The 20,408-nt window shown below is 39.3% G+C and overlaps 1 protein-coding gene across 3 annotated transcripts in view; it reads right to left on the minus strand.

Moving 5' to 3' along the window:
* LOC124289761 overlaps window positions 1–20,408 on the minus strand; it is a 36,096-nt gene that overhangs the window by 2,176 nt on the left and 13,512 nt on the right. Inside the window, exons 5-33 of one of the 3 annotated variants that reach the window (XM_046726406.1) lie at window positions 19,879–20,115; window positions 18,879–19,082; window positions 18,171–18,308; window positions 17,675–17,818; window positions 17,033–17,170; window positions 16,493–16,630; window positions 15,877–16,026; window positions 15,225–15,362; window positions 14,424–14,564; window positions 14,079–14,216; window positions 12,909–13,040; window positions 11,587–11,721; window positions 10,028–10,121; window positions 9,492–9,613; window positions 8,776–8,957; window positions 8,336–8,423; window positions 7,429–7,508; window positions 6,270–6,306; window positions 6,006–6,103; window positions 5,561–5,680; window positions 4,853–5,004; window positions 4,560–4,695; window positions 4,140–4,274; window positions 3,531–3,624; window positions 2,979–3,061; window positions 1,912–2,046; window positions 1,405–1,524; window positions 1,105–1,250; window positions 675–810 (exon numbers count right to left, since the gene is read on the minus strand). In XM_046726406.1, the coding sequence (XP_046582362.1) occupies window positions 675–810; window positions 1,105–1,250; window positions 1,405–1,524; window positions 1,912–2,046; window positions 2,979–3,061; window positions 3,531–3,624; window positions 4,140–4,274; window positions 4,560–4,695; window positions 4,853–5,004; window positions 5,561–5,680; window positions 6,006–6,103; window positions 6,270–6,306; window positions 7,429–7,508; window positions 8,336–8,423; window positions 8,776–8,957; window positions 9,492–9,613; window positions 10,028–10,121; window positions 11,587–11,721; window positions 12,909–13,040; window positions 14,079–14,216; window positions 14,424–14,564; window positions 15,225–15,362; window positions 15,877–16,026; window positions 16,493–16,630; window positions 17,033–17,170; window positions 17,675–17,818; window positions 18,171–18,308; window positions 18,879–19,082; window positions 19,879–20,115 (3,791 nt within the window). Of the gene's footprint in view, window positions 1–674; window positions 811–1,104; window positions 1,251–1,404; window positions 1,525–1,911; window positions 2,047–2,978; window positions 3,062–3,530; window positions 3,625–4,139; window positions 4,275–4,559; window positions 4,696–4,852; window positions 5,005–5,560; window positions 5,681–6,005; window positions 6,104–6,269; window positions 6,307–7,428; window positions 7,509–8,335; window positions 8,424–8,775; window positions 8,958–9,491; window positions 9,614–10,027; window positions 10,122–11,586; window positions 11,722–12,908; window positions 13,041–14,078; window positions 14,217–14,423; window positions 14,565–15,224; window positions 15,363–15,876; window positions 16,027–16,492; window positions 16,631–17,032; window positions 17,171–17,674; window positions 17,819–18,170; window positions 18,309–18,878; window positions 19,083–19,878; window positions 20,116–20,408 lie in introns of those variants that run through there. The other 2 variants (XM_046726407.1, XR_006901755.1) reach the window with 2 other exon arrangements.

The raw sequence follows: 20,408 nt of genomic DNA on the forward strand, positions 1-20,408 counted from the left end.
TATATTTTAGGTGGTGGGAACACCACATTGCTGAACTTCTCTGAACCTAGATTCGATCTTGTTCAAACAAAAACAACATTGCGAATGTGCTAGTTGTAGTGAGTGAGCGAGAGAGTTTAGTTTTACGCCGCACTCAACAGTATGAGAATCGATCTACGCAATTGGGATACGATGACATGTCAACCAATTTAAGTCAGCGAGCCTGACCACCCGATCCCGTTAGTCGCCTTTTACAACAAGCATGGGTTACTAAAGATCAATTCTAACCCGGATCTTCACGGGGATGCTAGTTGTAAAGTATTCAGAGAAAATTAACATAAGAGGCGTATTTTGATTAAGCCTGGTCGTGACCTAAAGTTCACTCAAAAACACCTACATTGAAGGATACAAACAATTTATGTCTTTGTTCTGACATTAGTATGAAGAAACGTCTGAAAAATTGGCTGCTAAACTAATATATGAACAATCACGACCTTAAAACTGAATCCGTTGACATGCATGGCTGGAAGATGATAGCTAGACAGCGTCATGACAGTCGACACCGACGACTACCTACGTCACACACTACCGCACACTTGTTCATCAAAATAGAATGGTTTTGTGTGATTGCAGGCTGTTTAGGAAGTTCATCCTGATTTACTTTAAGCCTGTTCAGCAGAAATATCCCGACTTACCACATCAGTGATATTGTGTTTCCTGATTGCCTTGTTATTTCCAACAACGACGGGAACAGCAACAGTCAGGTCAACCTGCGCTCGTTCTAACATGGTTGCCACCGCACAGAACAGTCCGCTTCTCTGGGCTCCGGATCTACAGTCAAGGGTGTATACATAGTGACATACTATAAAATATTTCTTTTATAGTTATCAAATAGTAATATGATGTGTAACTCACAATCCTTGGGTAAATGAATGTGACCAAATCAACAACAAAAATCAAACTTCAATGTACAAAACTTATGTACAAAAATTTAACAGGTACCCAATCCCGCTCTCCAAAATACCATGTCCCGAGGTACCGTTGATAATGAAGTTATTTACTCGTTACAATATTTTTTGTCGTTTTATTTTTAATGTGATGGGACATAAATGATTAAATCATTACCTGCAGTGTACGATTATAGGAGTTTCTTTTTGGTTGGTCGTGACTCCCGACATCTGCATCAATTGCAGCAGTGAATCTGTTGAAGGCAGGCCTCCCTCGGGCCAGAACTTGACGGTGTAGTGAGCAATCTTAGTGACGTAATCGTCCTGAAACACGGATTTCTGTATGAACATACGAATACATGTATATAGAATCTAAATATTTTAAATATATGCAGTCTATGGGGAAGTAAATGTCTACTGTCACTGAAGGATTGTGAAGATTGTAACGTTGATAAATCTATTGTAGTAACAACCCAACCTCTTTGAGTTCCAGCTGTCGAAAGACGATTTCACTGTTTTGTGAAGTGTTTAAACATTTCAGCTGAAACGGCCCGAGTTCCAGTGGCGTATGTACATCAGGCCAGTACACAGCAGCATCCTGAAATATAGGTCAATGTGTCACATATAGGTCACAATATCACAGGTCACTGTGTCACATATAGGGCACAACATCACAGGTCACTGTGTCACACATATGTCACATTATCACAAGTCACTGTGTTACACATAGGTCACAATATCACTGGTCACTGTGTCACACATAGGTCACAATATCACAAGTCACTGTGTCACACACCAGTCTCTGCAACACACACCAATAACTATATCACACACCCAACTGTGTAGCTCGCATGGAGCATGATATAACCTGGATGAACATTGAATAAACGCATAATCATAAGACATCAACACAAAAAACACATTTGTTCATCTCACAACTGACACGTCGACATTATTTACTGTGTTACGCTTCAGGCGTGATTACCTCATCGTTGGCTGTGTAGTCATCTAGCATGATGATCCTTGTCACCAAGTAGTCGGACACCATCCGCCAGAAGTCGAACACTGTGTTCGTCAGGGGAGTTTGGGTTTGGAGGAACTTCTTAGTTTTCTCGAAGCCCTGACGTCAGTGGAAAAAAAAAATTAATGCATAATAAATCCTGTCATTTACATACAAAATGTGATTCACCATTGTAATATTCACTGGTGTTTGAAATTCTGTCATGACATTCAGATACAGATGCCGCGCGACGACGTATTTGAAAAATCTCATATTGGGAAACTGTAATGAATGCCCTGCTTTGAAACATACCCGATATTTGAGTTCAAATAAATGCCACCTCATACCCGAATTTAGATGACAGGAGTTTTGGGTTCCATTTTCAACCGGGTTATAATTTCTAAACACAATCTGCCTCACAATGTAAACCTCGAAATACCAAACGTGATAGCTGCCGTAAGCATCCGTTGTACAATTCTTTAGTACCTGCCCCTTGCTGGCGTTGACAAACAGTCAAACACCCACAGAATCCAAGTTACCCGAAACTTGCGACATGCAATATCGGAATCAGAACGTTACATCATCGAGATACACGAAATATCAGTTTTAGTTAACGGTTATAATTTATCGACGGTTGTACATCGTATTGCTGATGCGAAAAATGTTTAATTTGTTTAATTTAGCTTGATTTGTTTTTAACTTGAAATTTACGTCATTTAAAAGAATCCGAAATTAAGGGTAGGTGCCAACTGCTTCGACAAAGGGACTCATGGAAGCAAACCAGGGCCCTTATTCTCGAAACGTTCGTAGCCCTAAGAATTCTTGACTTTGATCGTAGCCAATGTGTTAAGAATGGGCTTAAGAAGTTCTTAGGGCAACGAACGTTTCGAGAATAGCTAGCCTGATATTTTCATTGAAAACTCTTGTTTGTTTAGTTTTAGTTGTTGTTTGTTTTAGTGCTTGTGCAGTTTATTGCCTCAGAATCGATTTAGTGTCATATTAGTAGTCATGATTGTGATATACGTGATGCTTCATCTACAAAATGTACTCACAGGTAGGAAGACGGCGTTGATGTACGTGCCGCCCATGTCGTCGTATTCTGCGCGTGGCATCAGGATTGCTCGAGACGAATCTCCTAATCACACAAGGGATACAAAAAAAATGACCCATCATGTAAGTCTTATATAAAACCCTGAAATACATATAAGTACGTAAATACATATCTCTGATCTTAACTTCAGTGGTGATTTAGTATCCTTACAATTAAAGTTAACCTTCTTTGTGAAGGTTCCCCGGTTCCTGTTGATGTTACAACCAGTCGGTATTTTTACGCCGGACTCAACAATATTTCAGCTTAATGGCGGCGGTCAGCAAATGATCGAGTCTGGAAAAGACAATCCAGTGATGAGCATGAGCATCGATCTACGCAACTGTGATACGATGACATGTGTCAACCAAGTCAGCGAGCCTGACCACCCGATGCCGTTAGTCGCCTCTTACGGCAAGCGTGGGTTACTGAAGATCAATTCTAACCAGGATCTTCACGGGTCTTACCTGAAGAGGAAACAGGTACAACAATTGTTATTTAAGGAGTATTGTGCTACCTGCTAATATCGTATCGCATCTGTTCTTTTCACTGTTGTTCAGTGCTCTGTTGTATTCCCCTTCAGTGTCACAGACCGGGTAGCCTTGCAGGGTCTACAACCCAGTAGAGAAAGATACAGGTAAGATTGGACGCTGTGTCAGTAACATTCAGTATTCAGTATTTGTATTTCAGTAACATCGCGTTGCGTTTCATGTCTATTTGGGGATTGACATTACTGTAACTGTAGACAGTTTTAACTTGTGGAACCAAGGATGGCGCATAATGATCATTACTGATGTAAATATGGGATTCGAACCCATAAACAGCATATCAGCAGATCCTGACTTGACCGGGCCTTACACGACTGGGCCACTATCAATCGGCTGTTTTTGATGATATTTTGTATTATTTTTGCATCATTCTTCATCAGAAAATACTTTGCTTTGACACATTTTGGGGAAACAGATACACATCCAAATACTATTTAATAGTTCATTCATACCTGTAAATTTAACTCTCACTATTCCAGAAGTATTTTCGATGAAGGGTGTTGCCGCCCTTATAATGTTGAATATTACATCCAGGTTTACCCTTCAAGTCAGCGAGCAACACGTCCTGTCTATTTTACCTGAAACTCCTTCTGTAAACGTTGTTGGTCGTTGACAAGACTGTCGTACTTTTGACGGAACTCGTTCACTGTGAACACACTTTTCGTTAATATCAAAGAGACCAGAGCTGCCTCGTGAATGAAGACGTATTGGTTCTGAAACAGAAAAGAAACATATGGTACAATACTTGAAAACCTAACACACAGATGGTGATATTTAATTTTGGACTTTCGAATATCGCAAACGTAGCCTGTTACCACACGACAGGTAATCTGCGAATATATTGTTGCTTGAATTTATGGTCGAAATAATGAATTCGAACCTAGATACTTTCGCGTTAACGAATATATACAAACTACATAATTATCAATTAATTGTATAAAATATAATTATGTGTATATAGTTAATGAATGCACGTGTTTAGGGAAACTTGATCTCACCTTGGTTTGCACCATATTGACACGTTGATGTCGGAGGTTCCATACGCACGTGTACACATCCTGCAAGGCGCTGAGTTCCGCCTCCTCCTTCAGATACTGGAGAGCTATAAATGTACCCGTTCGTCCTATCCCTGCGCTGAAACAAGCTGTTGTAAGTCGTACCTCAAACATGTATATAGTAAGAAGGAAATGGTATATAAGGCAAATTAAATCAAATTCTCAAAAGTAGATCTTTCAGATATTCTCAAAACTGGTTATCTGTTACATCAAGTGAAAGATGAGGGTGTATCTACCTGCAGTGGACGACGACAGGACTATCACTGGCCGTCCGGAAGTTCATCACCTTGTCCCGAAAGTCGAGGAGGGACCAAGGTGACCTCGGTACCCCCTTGTCTGGCCACGCCGTGTAGTGGTACTGTGTCACTGATCGTGCTTTGCATCCGTCCTAAAATAATAGGAATACAATACAGATGGTTATCATTAGTGACTCACAACATTGGCTTGCGAAAAAAATACCAACATAACAACACAATGGCAAATTTAATTTTAAACCGCTACAAATATGTAATCCCCGGGATGCAGTATTCAAAACTTTGAAGTGTATTTGTGTAAGTCACAACGTTTCGATTTTTAAGTAAGGGTTGATGAAGAGGTACAAATCAACGTCAGTGTGACGAAATACATGTTCCCCACACACTGTCTGATCAATTAAATCGTGTTTTCGTCACAAGCAGCAATACATATTATATACGACACTGTGTGTCATTCAATTGCCGAACTTGTTAATTGTTCGATATATTTATCTGTACAACACTTCTGCGACATAAACAATCAATTGTGAATTCAAGAGTATGCATTACAATTATACCTGTATATTTCTCCTATTTGCGGTCTTTTTCTATTTTACGAAAGTCATGTCACAAATCAGCTACTTCAAAAACAATAATCCACACATTTTGCAATTAGTATGGTACATTAATAATGTCTCTTAACATACTCACTTTTTTTAAGGCGAACTTCCGGATGGTATAGTCAGCATGTTGTTGTGTGTCTCTAATGCTGACGGATACCTTCCCAAACATCTGATCGCCCTTGTCAGGCCAGTACTGGTTGCATTTTTGCTGCAAAAATGTGTTTTTTGTTGAGCCGTGTACAATCTTAATCTCCGTATAAGCGTTGCGTAACATTTTTGACGTCACTGATCATTTTAATCACATACCAAGGTACAAATTGAGGAAACTGTGATGCGATATCTTACATCCTGGTTATTGCCAAGCGACGAAATGCTTCAGAGAAAGGCAGAATGTCATTAACCATTGGGTCGCTCACCTTCTTCTGTGTTAAGGGTGAAGTTTTCCTGAGCTATAACTGTACATTAAAGGCGTTATCAATCATAAATTGTGTTTACTTAACTGCAAGTATTTAAATAATGCAATTTCTACCAACCTTCCCCTCCTCAAATAGATTCGTCAGCATGACAACTCGCGTAACGTCATGCTCCCACAACATCCGTACAAAATCGTTGAGAATGGGTTCGTTCGGACCTGATTGAAGAAAGTATCTCTTATAAAACACCAGCAAGATGTGACATAAAAGGACTGAAAAGGAACTTTAAAGTTTCTTCAGGAAGACGTATTAAGCAGAGAATTCTTATAAAAAGAGAAAGTGCACTGCAGTTATATTTAGTAAAGATCGTAATAAAGCAAATACCTTGTGCTGCGATGAATGCTTTCTTCTTCTTTGGGGTCTAGAATTAGAATGTATGTTGTGTGTGTGAGTTGCTTTACCAAGTCAAGTACTGTTCTTGTCATTACAGTCACAACAAGTTCTAGATATCTTTAGAATTGCGATGTATATAAGAAAACAACTGACAACCGTTCGGCTTTAATGTTTGATGCAATTTGTTCGACAATTGAAGTGTAATAGATTAGCTTTCTATTTTTCCATCACAAGGGATAAATATTTTAGTGTCAAGATAATTAAGGATCTTTTTAATAGTGTAAATTATCAATTAATAAAAATTAAAAAAGAAATAGAATTATTGCATAAATTTTGAATAATATGTTTTGTAAATAGACAAATGGTATTTTAATCATGGTTGTATGAATTAGCAACTGCGATTGTTAGTGGCTGTATCCTCGAAGCGGGTTAAAGTATCGTAAAATTATTGTCCTCCTGAGAGGGTACGTAAGTCCCAAACACTTTCAAAGTCAATTTCGCTTAACCATACTTTTTAATCGTAGTATTTTTGTGATTTTAATTTCGGCTAAATGTTCCTAGCATCGCCAGCGGCTGAAGGATGGTGTAAATCCAGCTAGGGTCCATGCAGGTAGTATAAGTAATGTAAGTCCCCGTGGTTCCTAGTATGGTGATCTATCTTCAGTTGTTGGCGATCTATAGCCTGTTTTTATATTGTATTGTCCAAATAGTGATACAAAAAGTGTATTACTTTTAACTTTCCTCCCTAGTTTTAATTGTGATATTCTAGTTGTTTCACTGTTCTTTGACGACAGTTTTATATGATATACACATGTTTCATTTTCAATGTCAAATATGTTTTCGTCACGATATGACTGAAATATTGCCGATGTGACGTTAAATATTAACTCACTCACTCACTTTCTATCTACCTGAAACAAATTCCCTCGCGTCAGTGTGTACATGCAGTTGTGCATCCGGTTATCAGGGTTACCTCCCCTGGACCAGTGTCCTGACACTAAGTACTGACAATATAGGCCTTGTATATGCATATTAACAATGATAATACGAACGAAACATGTCAGAGGATCTACTTGGCGTTGGTTTCGGTTTTGGAATAGATATATTTTCAGCAGTTACAATCATCATTTTGTGTGTAAGTAGTACATACATCGATGTAGCAAGCGTTGATGTAGTCCCCAACCCCGGGGTCCTGGGGGTCAGTCTGCAAAACTACCCTCGAGTGGTCAACTGAAATGTTACAACGTGACAAGATGAATTAGTAGATCTGAACAAAATGTTTGTTTTCAGTGGGCCTGGTATGTGCGTGTGCCTTTAGTTGAACTGGACTAGACACTCCAGAGATAGATATCGAGAAGAACGAATCATGTCCTTCTAGTACAACACAGACATGATTCAACGAGTCTCAGCCATTCTGACTTCCCCATCCATTTGGACGCCTCGTGCATGTACGACTAACACCGGAATACCCACGGAAAAAATAACTAAAAGATTCAAAATGGGCCAGTTGTGCTCAACACTGTATTGTCTTACAACGTCAATTAGCTGCGACATGGTACAAGGGCGTGAATAGTTACAAAGTACTTTTGAAGCCAGCCAGCAATGAGACACGATTTGGGTGAATAAGAGATTCGAACAGATGACGAGATAAGTAATCGTTTAGTAAAGTACGTTTTTATAGACCACAAGGACATACGTGATTCTTAGCATGATTGCAGTGAGTCCACTTTAGACCTATATCGTGTAATTCGTGTTTGTAATGCCTGCCTTTTTCGGTGGTTCTCAAAGTCTATTTCGAATAAGGCCCACTATTGATAGAAGTAAGATTTGCATGACCAAAATACGTTTGATATCGGGCAAATAGCTCTGTGTTGGTTTATATTTACGATCTTTGTATACGTCACGATTTGAATAACACACATTTCGTGAAAAATATATCTCAGTAAAAGACTTTATATGAACAGTCACAAAACTGACGCAGGCCTATAAAAGTACATACGACAAACATTATTGTTTATTGCATGTAATTAATGGACACATGTGTATACACAGCTTACATGCACATATGTTCTTGTATCTGTTTTTCTTGATGTTGTGAGCAGCAAAGGCGATACTGTGGTCGTTGATAAGATCCTTCGGAAGTTTCTGAAAGGAAGCGATTGTGTAACACGTGTCAGGCACGCGGATGTACACAGTTGTAGCACTGATACCGATAACATCATAAACGCCTTTGTTAGTAGCGTGTTGTCGGATCCCGTTTAGTCCATTTACGATGTACAAACAACATATTTTTATACGATTTCATTCTGAACATCAAGCTTACTATGCGACAGTATTAATGTATAAATGTTAATATTATATTCTTTACGTTATATAACGAAGTAAAACATATTACACCTCAACAATAATGGAATTACATCATGACTATGTCAGGCACGTTCTTGACTGCTTCACTACGTTTAATGACATTAACAAATCTCTGCCACCTCTTGTTTACCTGAAATTCGTCAAAAAGGTGTTGTTTCTGTGACCGCCACTTTCGGACGTACTCTGGGAAGTCCACTAAGGACACTGCTGTAGCTGATCGGGATGTAGATGCTATGTTGTAGTACACCTCGCCAGCACCGTCCACGTTGTTTTCAGTTGCTGTTCCCAGGAGGGAAATCTGGGATGACCCCTCTTGAAAGGTAATGTTTAGTTATTACAAAACTTCTATTTGTTTGAAAAACTATCAGTTCGGAGTGAGTGAGTTGGGTTTTACTCCACGCTTTTAGCAATATTCCAGCAATATCCCGGCGGGGACACTACAAATGGGCTTCAAACATTGTACCCATTTGGGGAATCGAACGCTGGTTTTCGGCGTGACAAGTCAACGCTTTGACCACTAGGCTACCCCACCGCCCGAAGCCCATGGGAAGCCAGTTGAGTACTGAATATGTGTGGTCCAACATACAGGTATTCTTCTGACTTCTAAAAGCATATGATATTTTATTTGTAATCAGAACGTTACTTAACGCTTATTTCTCTATATTGGAAGTACATGATCTTATCACTTTGAAAGTGTTAACTCTGTGACATTGTTGACCTATGTTTTGAATGTCTGGATAATGAATGGATTTGTACTATATCTGGCCTTACTATATCTTGACCAAGGTCGGCATCGATGGAAATGTACGTGATTGTAAACCCTGTATATTCGTCAAATAAACTTACCTTTCTTGGAGGTTGTCGCATTTGAGGATTTGTTGATTGTTATCATTTTAACTGAGTGGCTTGTGGCGGCGGGAGTGTTGTCATCCCGAACACCTTGTTCTTCTTTACGTCCAGATTTCCGTCTACAATAACCAAAACATATTAATGAGTGCTAGGTACCAAGAAATATGAAGACATATAGAAGAAATATGAAAATACCAAAACAAATCACGTTACAAAAATAATAATGATAATCATAAACTTTACGACAATTTTTTTTAATGATCCAAAGTAACAGTTTTAAGTACGTAATTAAATCTGAAAATAGATATGATTCAGTGCCTCTGAAACTGTGAATATATCTGGCGGGTTGCTTTTATGGCAGCACCAACATAGACACATTTTGTAGGCTGACATTTCAACAAATATCTCTCATATATTTCAGTGCGAAGTGGAGACGTTGATGTTAACCCAAATACAGCTTTAACCCCAAACTTTTGCATTTCCAATATTTTGCACCCTGAGGAATTGTTTGGTGTAAACAAACATGAACGAACCTGACTAAAACGACCGCGATGATGACTGCAAGGAGAATGATGAGAAGGGCAGCTACAGCGATCCCAGCTATAGCAGGTATCCCCATACCCTCAGCTGGAAGCACAATAGTGTAGCATTGTGTATACATACCCCTGATGTTATAGGCTGTAATGTCATGACGGCAAACACATAGAACTTTATTACACTTAAGATAAATTTGTCGAATTCTTATTGGCCAATGGACAAAAGCATACGAAATGTTTGCCAGGGTGTACGAACACCGCTGGTTGTACAAATGACCTTGACCTTAGATGGAATATGGCTGCCAAAAAGCTTATCGGTTCGTAATTTTAGGGTTGGCGTATACAATTATCAGCATAAACAGAATAATAAAATTGTTGCCATAATTTCTTATTTGTTTGTGTCAATAAACATATAAAAAATGAAATGCTTCCGTATTTCGTGTCGTTTAACAAAACCTCAAATTCGATCATTTTGTATCACAAACGAAGCCGTCATGAGTGATCTCCCTTTATGACCGCTCAGAAAAATCATGGCGAAACGTATTGCGTTTCATTCTGTCGAAGATTGAAGGTTGTTGAAGATAAGCTAAATAGAGAGATCTTAAGGGTAATAAATTCGTCTTTTAGTGGCTCTAATGTCATTATTAGCTAACATCATTACAGTCCGTATTTATATTTATGTGGCAATTTTGTACAATGATAAAATTTGCAATTCATCGGTCCGTTTCTGACTCAAACGGACTGTAGTTACACTGACATTATTGGTTACACGGTGTTTTGAAAGGGTGTACGATACTGTAAGAGCCTTGTAAATTCCGTATTGGCGGGTTAAGGGCATTAATGACATTGGCAGTTAACTACAAATATATAACACTGTGAATACATATTGCTAATAGTAAAGGCTGTAACTTCATCGCGGGCTAACGACACAAACAGTCATTTTACCTTTCGTATGTGTCAAAACCAATGTGTTAGAATATTATCCATCCACACTCAAAGTCAAAATAGTGTATTGTATTTAAGGCCTCCGGCCCATATACAAATATACATTTGTAAATAATATACAATGTACAGTATACAATTCATATAATGGAGAGAACAAAATGACAGGCTATTGTAAAATTTCGTTTTGCCTATTTCTACGTTCATTATCTGAATATAAGGACGCTGTCGCTTTCCGACCTGGAATCTCTATTCAGTGTTACTGTCCGTTAAACTAGAATATGCAGAACCACTTTCCACGTAACCCTCATCTTTCCATTTCCATACTCTAATTTGTATAAAAGAGCCACCACTTAATGTTTTCAAGTACACCCATCTTCGCTGCATATAAACTTGACCTTTAAGTATGGAAGGGTCTGGGCCCATCAATCAGCGTTTCATTTTTGTTGAAATGAAACATACAAAATTGGCTGTTTGGTTAATTAAGAACTGTACATAATATATACTTTCTAGAAAGATTTAATATGAATTATGCATTAAATCCAAATTGTAGAAGTGTTCTGTAACTCTAATGGACGCTGAAATGAAGCATAGCTTTCTGCAGTGAAGGATACCTTGCTGGCATGTTTCTCCTGTCCACCCTGACTGGCAGCTGGAGCACAGTCCGGTCGACCTGCCACACACTGACCCTGCACAGTTCGGACTGCAAGACACTGCACAGGCGCTACCATAGAACCCCGGCTCACAGTCTGTGGGCATTGAGATATCGTTGCCTTAAGTGTATTAGTCACTGATATAATATATTACATTTATCTTACCTTCATGTGAAAAACTTTAATTTCATTGGTCAATGACGCTTTAACAAGTTCCCGTGTCACCCCTACCAGGAGGGTGACAACTGGAAAAAGATATTACCCGCCGCCAACTAACCGCCAAACTCTCCGCCGAGAAGCTGTATCGCTAACAATCGTGTGACGTCATAATATGACGCATGCAGTGTCCGGAGTTCTAAAACCGTTCGATTAGCTGTTTTTGAGTTCACTATAGACAGATTTATTTTACCGATTTTCACTGCTTCATTTAAACTATTGCATACATTGAATCGTTTGCACACTCAACATAAACATAATTAACCATTTTATAGCAGTGTTAACCTTGTCAGAATATGTTTCACTGATTTAAAAATCCAGTCGAGGGGCAGACGCCATTGTGTTTACATGTCATATAGTCGGTAGCGATCTTTAGAATAAAATAAAATGATAGTTTGTACATTGAAAATGGCGGTAAGATAAATACTTTGTATGCTTCTCCCTCGGGTAATACGGTCTGATGTACGCCTCTTTGTAGCAGTGTCATCCCTCGCCTACCGGCTCGTGTGACACTGCGACAAAAAGGCGTACATCAGACCGTATTACCCTCGAGAGAAGCATACAACTTATAGTATATCCACAGTAACAACTAGTAGAGTTAAAAAAGGAGCGTCTTTAAGAAAGTATTTTTTCTTTGGATTGGTTAAATCTATACTGACCAGCAAAGGAAACGCAATTGAAGAATTCAAAACAATATACATGTATTCTATTGATCGAATCCAAACTCATGCTGAAAAAGTATAATTTTCATGAATTCTGAGTTGCGTTATTATTGCTTGTCAGTATAAGTCATCTGAAAATAATGTCAAGTTTAGATAATGCTACACTGTATTTAGATTTCAAATTTACCCTAAATATGACGTAAAAATTAAAATTGATATGACAATCATGCGGAATGACAGACAAAAAAAAACGGCAAGAGATATATTTATATACATAAAACATTTCAGCGAAAGGCAAAATCTGTTGTACCATCCCGACTGTGTTCTTTGAAATGTGTTCTACGGTAAATTGAAAGTACAATCTGGTTTTTACGTAAGGTGCATGTTTTTAACAACTACACCCACCTAAATGGCACCTGTCTCCCCGCCAGCCGTCGTAACACTGGCATTTCCCGTCCGACCCGCCGCATATGCCATCCAAACATCCCTCACTGCATTCCTCCCTACATCCGGGGCCGTACGTTCCATTCGAACATTCTGAAGACATACGCATTTAAGGGGCTTTTACCAATATCTCATCAATATTACGACGGGGGACACACATTGTACCCATGTGGGGAATAGAACCCGGGTTTTCGGCATGATGAGCGAACGCTATAACCACTTGGCGACCCCACCATCCCACATACTCAGACGCCGTATCTGCGTTTGTAACAAAAGCCGATTAAGTCTTTCACACTGAGCAGATGCAGATATACAAATACAGCTTAGACACTCGTGTTACATATAACATATTACACTCGTGCACAGAGCAGGAGAAAGAACTGAATATTTATAGTCAGTACATTTCCATTTTTCCAAATCTATTTAGCTAAAATGCATTGTAGGTGTGTTAGCTTTATGAGATTTGGGTAGCTGGAACGTGTCGGTGCCACGCTTATTGCATGTTCAGAAGAGAGCCAGAGAAGAAATGAAATGAAATAAAGGATCACTTGCTACATTGTCAAAACTCGTTACATGGGTGATACCATTTTTCTTAATCAAGGTTAGAGCCTACTAATCAAGGGTGCAACCAACCATAACAAGTGTTGTATTAACGTGTCTGCGTTTTGGGAGGTGTGCGTTTTGGAAGGATACCTAGTGGCGTGTCGCTATGTAAGGAGTGTGTTCTCTGACCTACCCCTTGGGTAGGGGTCCTTGAGCCCGAAGCCGACTGAAAACCAGTTGTTTTCTGCAGGTCCTTAAGTCTGACAGCCTTTTCATCCCCAATAACTATAATTATTTCCATATTACAATATAGGGACTACACATTTTGATCAGGACCCACAAGTTGTTTTATGTTTCTGGGTGCTTAGGGCCTGCAGCTTTTCAGGGTTAAGGGTAAACACTGCTTTGAATTGGTGCTTCCACTCCAAATTGTACTCTTATAGTGATACCTTTGTGGTGAGATGTGAACTTAGTTAATTTCAGAATAAAACTGTTAATTACAGCAGTTTTTTGTTTGTTTTGCACTATGTTCTTTACGAACTGATAAACGGTTCACTTAGCAAATTGAAATGTACCAATATCACCGACCGTCATTGCACTGTGATCCCATGAATCCGGGAACACACCCTTGAGAACACTCCCCGTTTACATTGTTGCATACACCGCTGTTGCAGTTGCTGTTGCACCGAGAACTGCAGCGATCACCAAAGGTCCCGTTAGGGCACTCTGAAACATTATAACGCAAATTTAATTCAACCATTTAATTTAGAGACCTGTAGCCAAACATTTCAACACGCAGACAGTTCTTACATTTGTGTTATTTCTTGTAAATGTTTAGATATGTATTCCATCATGGTGTGTCGCATGGAAAACCATCACAGATTTCATTGCGGCTGAAAGTATAATACTCTTAAAGAATACTTAAGGGCCTACTTTCTGTACATTTGTCCCCTAGCCAGCCTGGTCCACAGCCATTCTCGCAATTCCCTGTTCTGGAATAACATCTCTGTTTGTCTCGGCAGCCAACACTGCAGGGGAATTTGCAGGATTCGCCATAAAAACCCAACGCACAATCTGAAAGGGAAACACAGTTATGCTTCTGACTATATGTAATAGATTTGTGAGATTTGAATGTCTATAAATTGTTTGTAGGTGCTATATGCCACTGCCAACTAAGGATCAGCTGGGATGTACGCACATTGACTTTAGACCACACTTGCTTATCCACAAATTCATTCATGAGATTACTTATGAAAAAATTCCATGTCTCAATAACTTTTGGCTCTGAATATACACCTGCAAGTGTGGATGTTGTGGTGATTACGATTAAGAGAAACATTTAAAATATTTATGTAATTTTGCGATGTAGTTGGAGGGTCGGTAGTTTTGAAGTAGCTGACTCATTGTGGTACTAAGAAACCTCAGTCCACCAGCTGACACATCGACCGACTTCAAACACAATAAAAACATCTAAACCGGAGAATTATCAGTCTCGCATTTACATTATGATATTCACTAATACTGGGGATACAAACTGTATGAGGCGACGGGGTAGCCTAGTGCTTAAAGCGTTCGCTCGTCACGCCTGAGATCCGGGTTCGATTCCCCACATGGGTAATGTGTTCTGGTTTCCCTTTCCGTGATATTGCTGGAATATTGCTAAAAGCGGCGTAAAGTTAAACTGTAATTCAGCATCCATACAACCGTCATTCGTATCTTCATCATGATACGTACCATCCTGGCAAGTGTCCCCTTGTCTGCCGGCCACACAGCCGAATGTACAGCTTCCATTAACATGGTGACAGCTACTATTCAGACAACTGTAGCTACATCGGCTGTAACATCCTGATCCGTACCAGCCAGGGCGACATTCTGTATTCAACACAAACGTCCATTTCATAAATAATACATGTCGGGTATATGTGGTTGTGCATATTTGGGTGCATTTAATTCGTTTACAGATTACGTAACCGATTTTCTTACATGATTTACCGAAACGTTAAGACTTGTCACAATGTATATGAACAAAAATACGTTTCAAATAGTACGATATAGTTTAGTGGCTTACATAATAGGTGCTCAGCACAAGCTTTGATCCCAGCGGTACTGCATAATAGTTAATTTACGCCAACGCAGAGCTGCATCCACTAGATTCTGTTTAATATGTATTTGATTGTTTTATATCAAGTTCAAATTTTAACATAGAGTAGATATTGAATTAAACAGTTTCATCAACAGTTCAGCTAACTAAAACCTAAAATATACCCTACATGTATCATCACCAAAGCAATAACCATAACAGGGTAAGACGACGTCGATAGAGGCAAAACATAGCGAAAAACATGCGAAGAAGTCATACAAAACAAAATCGAAAGTAGATAATTACTTGTGTTGCAATAACTGCTTGTCCAGCCGGGCTGACAACCAGACCGACAGGTGCCGCTCCTTAGTCTGCAGGCTCGTCCAGCCGACCTCGGGGTACAGTTCTCACTGCATTTCTCACTGCAGTTTTCGCCATAGAAATCTTCTCGACATTCTGAAAAATATTTTACCTAATTAATTATTACTGAACATGCACACATTTCAAGAAGGATGCACACAGCACATGGTCATGTTACATGACATACCACCATCATTATGTGTCGTGTTTTTAGATCCCAGATTTACCCTGAATATCATCGTTATTGGGATTGTCATAGCGTAACCATGCCTGCTGATTTACAAAAATTCCAAATGATCGTGAGTTGGATCATCATCCATTTGGAATTTCCTCACACTTTTAGTACTCCAGATATGATATTAGTATACTATATTCTTCCGACACCAGAATATGAAGGAAACTATTATTTAAATGTGATCATATCTAATCGCAATGAAATCTGTGTGATTTTGTTTTGGGGGTTGTTTTGTTGGTTGTTGTTGGGGGTTTGTTGTTATGTGTGTGTGTGTGTGTGTGTGTGTGTGTGTGTGTGTTTGTGTTTGTGTATGTGTTTTGTACTCACGTTCACCGCACTTATCTCCGGTGTATCCAGCTTCGCATCCGTCGGTACAGACGCCCGTCTCGCCATCGCATACATTGTTTTTACAATTCGTTCCACATGATTCTTGGCAATTCACTCCAAACCACCCTTGTGAACATTCTGTAAAACGCACTTAAATCTATGTACATAGATTTTTATAAAACAAAATTGTAGATATGTTATACTCGTATATAATAATGGTATTTGTCCCATATAGCATATTGAATTTCTTAGCTATGATTACTGATGTGGTGCTTGAAAGAAAGAGGACGCGATCCACAAAACAATCATAGTAAGACAATAGATGTATGACAAATAGGTGTATGAATGAATTAATAGCGATTAGTGGATCAGTCATAAAAAACAGTTAAGCTGTCTTGATTTCGATCGTAACTCTACGGACTTTCTGTGGGGCGGGGCTCGGGGCTGTAACAAATACTTGTAAATAGTTTTACTTTTCACGTAAAAGCTTTGGTTTTAAGGTGAATCAAGACGGTTTGTCATCGCTCTAAGTGCACCTACGTGTCTGACATCCACTGCCAGTAAAGCCAGCTGCACATCCAGTTTGACAGTGTCCACTGATCTTGTCACATGTCTCGGAACTGTTCAGACAGCGGCAGCGAGAAGCACAGTTCAAGCCAAAGGATCCATTGGGGCATTCTAAAATGGAAATATGAGTATGTGCCCATTCAAATTCTTAAGAGTGTAGGGTCTATACATGTATCATCTTTTCTATATTTTAATAACAGTTACTTGTCTTTTCATTAAAGCACAGTTGGGAACCATTGCATTCTTGGAAACATTAGCATGAGCCCATTCAAATTCAGAAGAGTGTTGGGTCTATACATGCATCATCACTTTTCTATATTTTAATAACAGTTACTTGTGTCTTTTCTTGCCTCCTACAAGTTGGCTGATTGCTTGGTCGAGTATAAGTCATGATGCCAAGTTTGATCGGTGTCTTGTCTTGACTTACAACTGACCACAGTGACTTACCACACTGAACTTACAGTGTCTTCATCAGATATAAAACTGTCGCCGCACTAAGTCTTTGGAACGTAACTCAAAATGATACACATGTGTGACTAGCGCGTTAATGGGGTTTTACAAGCTGAAACTTCAAGTCCATATCTGTTTTGATATAACACATGAAGATGTCCATACCTTCTGTACACCAGGGCTGCCCCGATGGAACCCATCCTGCAGCACAGCCTTCTGTACATTGGCCATCAGCTTTACCACATTTCTTATCCAAGCATTGAATACATTCCTGTTGACAGTTGTCCCCATAGAAACCACTCTGGCATTCTGCAACAGTAATGTTTGTTTGTTTGTTGTTGCCATTGGCGGCGTTCTGTAACTAATTGAGTCAAGACAATGGAGTGACTGTCGTCATGGTCATCGATCTACTCGATGTGATCACATTAAGATAAAACATAAAACCTACAAAACCCGTTTTATAACAGTTCCTAGTAATCTCAGAGTACAACTGAGCCTTTATCACAAGAAAGAGTGAGTGTGTGAGATTAGTTTTACGTCGCCTTTATCAATATCCCAGCAATATCACGGCGAGGGACTCACAAGCACATATTGATGTGTCAATGAATCACTACCATAATCAATAAAAAATGTGACATCATGCGTGACGTCACTCTGTTACCCTCTGTGCAGGCCCTCCCAGTAAACCCAGCAGGGCATCCTGAGCTGCAGGATCCGGTCATCTTCTCACACACCTCAGCCTGGTCCTTACAGCGACATGACAAGGAGCAGTCAAACCCGTACCGGAAGTCAGGACAAACTGAAGAGATATGATACTTCATATGCCACTACTATTTCGCTTATATTAAATGAAATGCTCAGCATGAAAATCTACTACAAAATAGGGATATTTCCTTATTTATCTGAAACTGTCTTTAAAAGAAACGATCAATTCTTCGGCCTGCAACGTAAGTTGGCCAACAGGATTTAAAACACGTTAAAATAACGCCGTTTTACTAGGAGTTGTTATTTCAATCACTTGTAAGGAAGGTAAGGAAGACTTGTTTATGAATAATAATGTCGCTATGATTCTGTATGGAATCCCTTCGTCTTTCTTGAACATACAAGCGTATGTGTAGGTGCATATTTTGAATAATCAGCTATTATGAAGCTATTTTAACCTTCTATAGTGGCAGTGCGGGATATTGTTCATACAGAACTTGATGGTAACGAAATATCGCCATTCTTGATTATGGAATATACAAAGTGAATAAAGTACCTCTTACAAGATAGATATAGATATCAGGTTAATTTTACTGCATCTCGCGTCACATTCATATTAGACAGGCAACGTTAGTGTTATTGTCGTGAACATGCCAATTGGTTTCACCTGTAAACATCTGAACTTCACAAAGGGCCAAGGTTTGACACTTTGGTGTTGTGACCCTCAGAAGATGGATGAAGTTGAAGCTGCTGGAGACAAGACGAATGATCTCCCCTGGATCCGCGGATGTATCAGTGTAGATGTTTTCCCAAATAGTGCTGCCGCTAGATACTACTTGCAGGCTGAATCCAGATAGAAGGCGGGTGAAGGCTGAAATGATAAAAGCGAGTGGGATTACTTTAGCGCTGCTTTAAACAGTTTTCAATTTTAGGACGACTCCATCTAGGGTCATGTAGTCACTATCATGCAGTGTAACAAACACGATAAGGGAAGTATTGTCCTCACTTGGATGAACACCAGGTGTTGCTGTAATACGTGGAATCTGCCTGAAGAATATTTACAAAACTACGATTATTACGAACACGGATATAACGAAATGACTTATATATCGAACTGTTGTCTTTTTCTTCCACCGCACATTGTAGTCGAAAGGCGTATAACGAGCTAGGGTTGTAACGAACTAAACTTAGTTCTCTTAGAACTCATTATAACTGTAGTTACCGTATACAGAGAGATACCCTCACAAGGTCAATGGAGTTAAAGCAACACATTGACCTTGCGAGGTTGTAAGATTCCAAAATTTACTACAACATGAGTGCTTCACAACAAAGTGGGTATTGCCAAATACAACAGTCACCCACGTGACAGACAATGCCTCTATCGATGAACGCACAGAATATAACTATTTAATGATTTCAGTTTGACTGTGCTGGTTCTCATCACAGATGCCACCTGCTAATTCTTTGCCTTCCAATACTGCCTTCATGAGTTTCACCAAAGTGGTGCAAATCCATGACTTTGATAATTCAGGTTACTACACATTGAGGCAACGGCCGTGGTATAGTTACCTTACATGAATCAGATCAAAGGCGGCCGGTAAATAACTCATCTTAGATCATGCACTATATATTTTAAGAATGTTTACCTGGACTGTTCATGTACTTACTAGATTTAGGTGTTCTATTATATATCCTTATCATCAGAGGTACGTATGATGCTTCCAGATTAAGGGTCCAGTGGACTCTATAATCGGTATCACACTCTGCACTAGTGTGAGCACACGAGTTGCCCTCAAATGTCGACTGTGTATTCCCATCTACTGCCAGGTCCGACGAATATGCCCTCCAACTTTCGCTATAGTTTGATGTTTGATTCGTTGGTTTCTTCACAGCAATGTTGATACCTATTTAAAACATAGAAGTGATTCATTGCTAGGCGCATTGATTGCGATACACTGGCTATAAACATTTTGTATCGTAACGAACAAATGCGGAGTGCATGATCAAGAGTAAAGAAATATGTGCATTAACCTTTGACCCCTCATTCGAACACATTGTGTAGCGCGTCATAGTGTATAAACATAAGATCAGCAGTTTCTTCATTTACGAGTAAAAGACCCTTAGCTCAACTGATTAAAAGACACAATGACCTCTTAGCTCAACTGACTGAAAGACATAATGACCTTTTACCTCAACT

This window comes from Haliotis rubra, unplaced genomic scaffold (genome assembly GCF_003918875.1).
Source record: "Haliotis rubra isolate DU_JTF1 unplaced genomic scaffold, ASM391887v1 Scf449, whole genome shotgun sequence".
Taxonomy (NCBI): Eukaryota; Metazoa; Mollusca; class Gastropoda; order Lepetellida; family Haliotidae; genus Haliotis; species Haliotis rubra.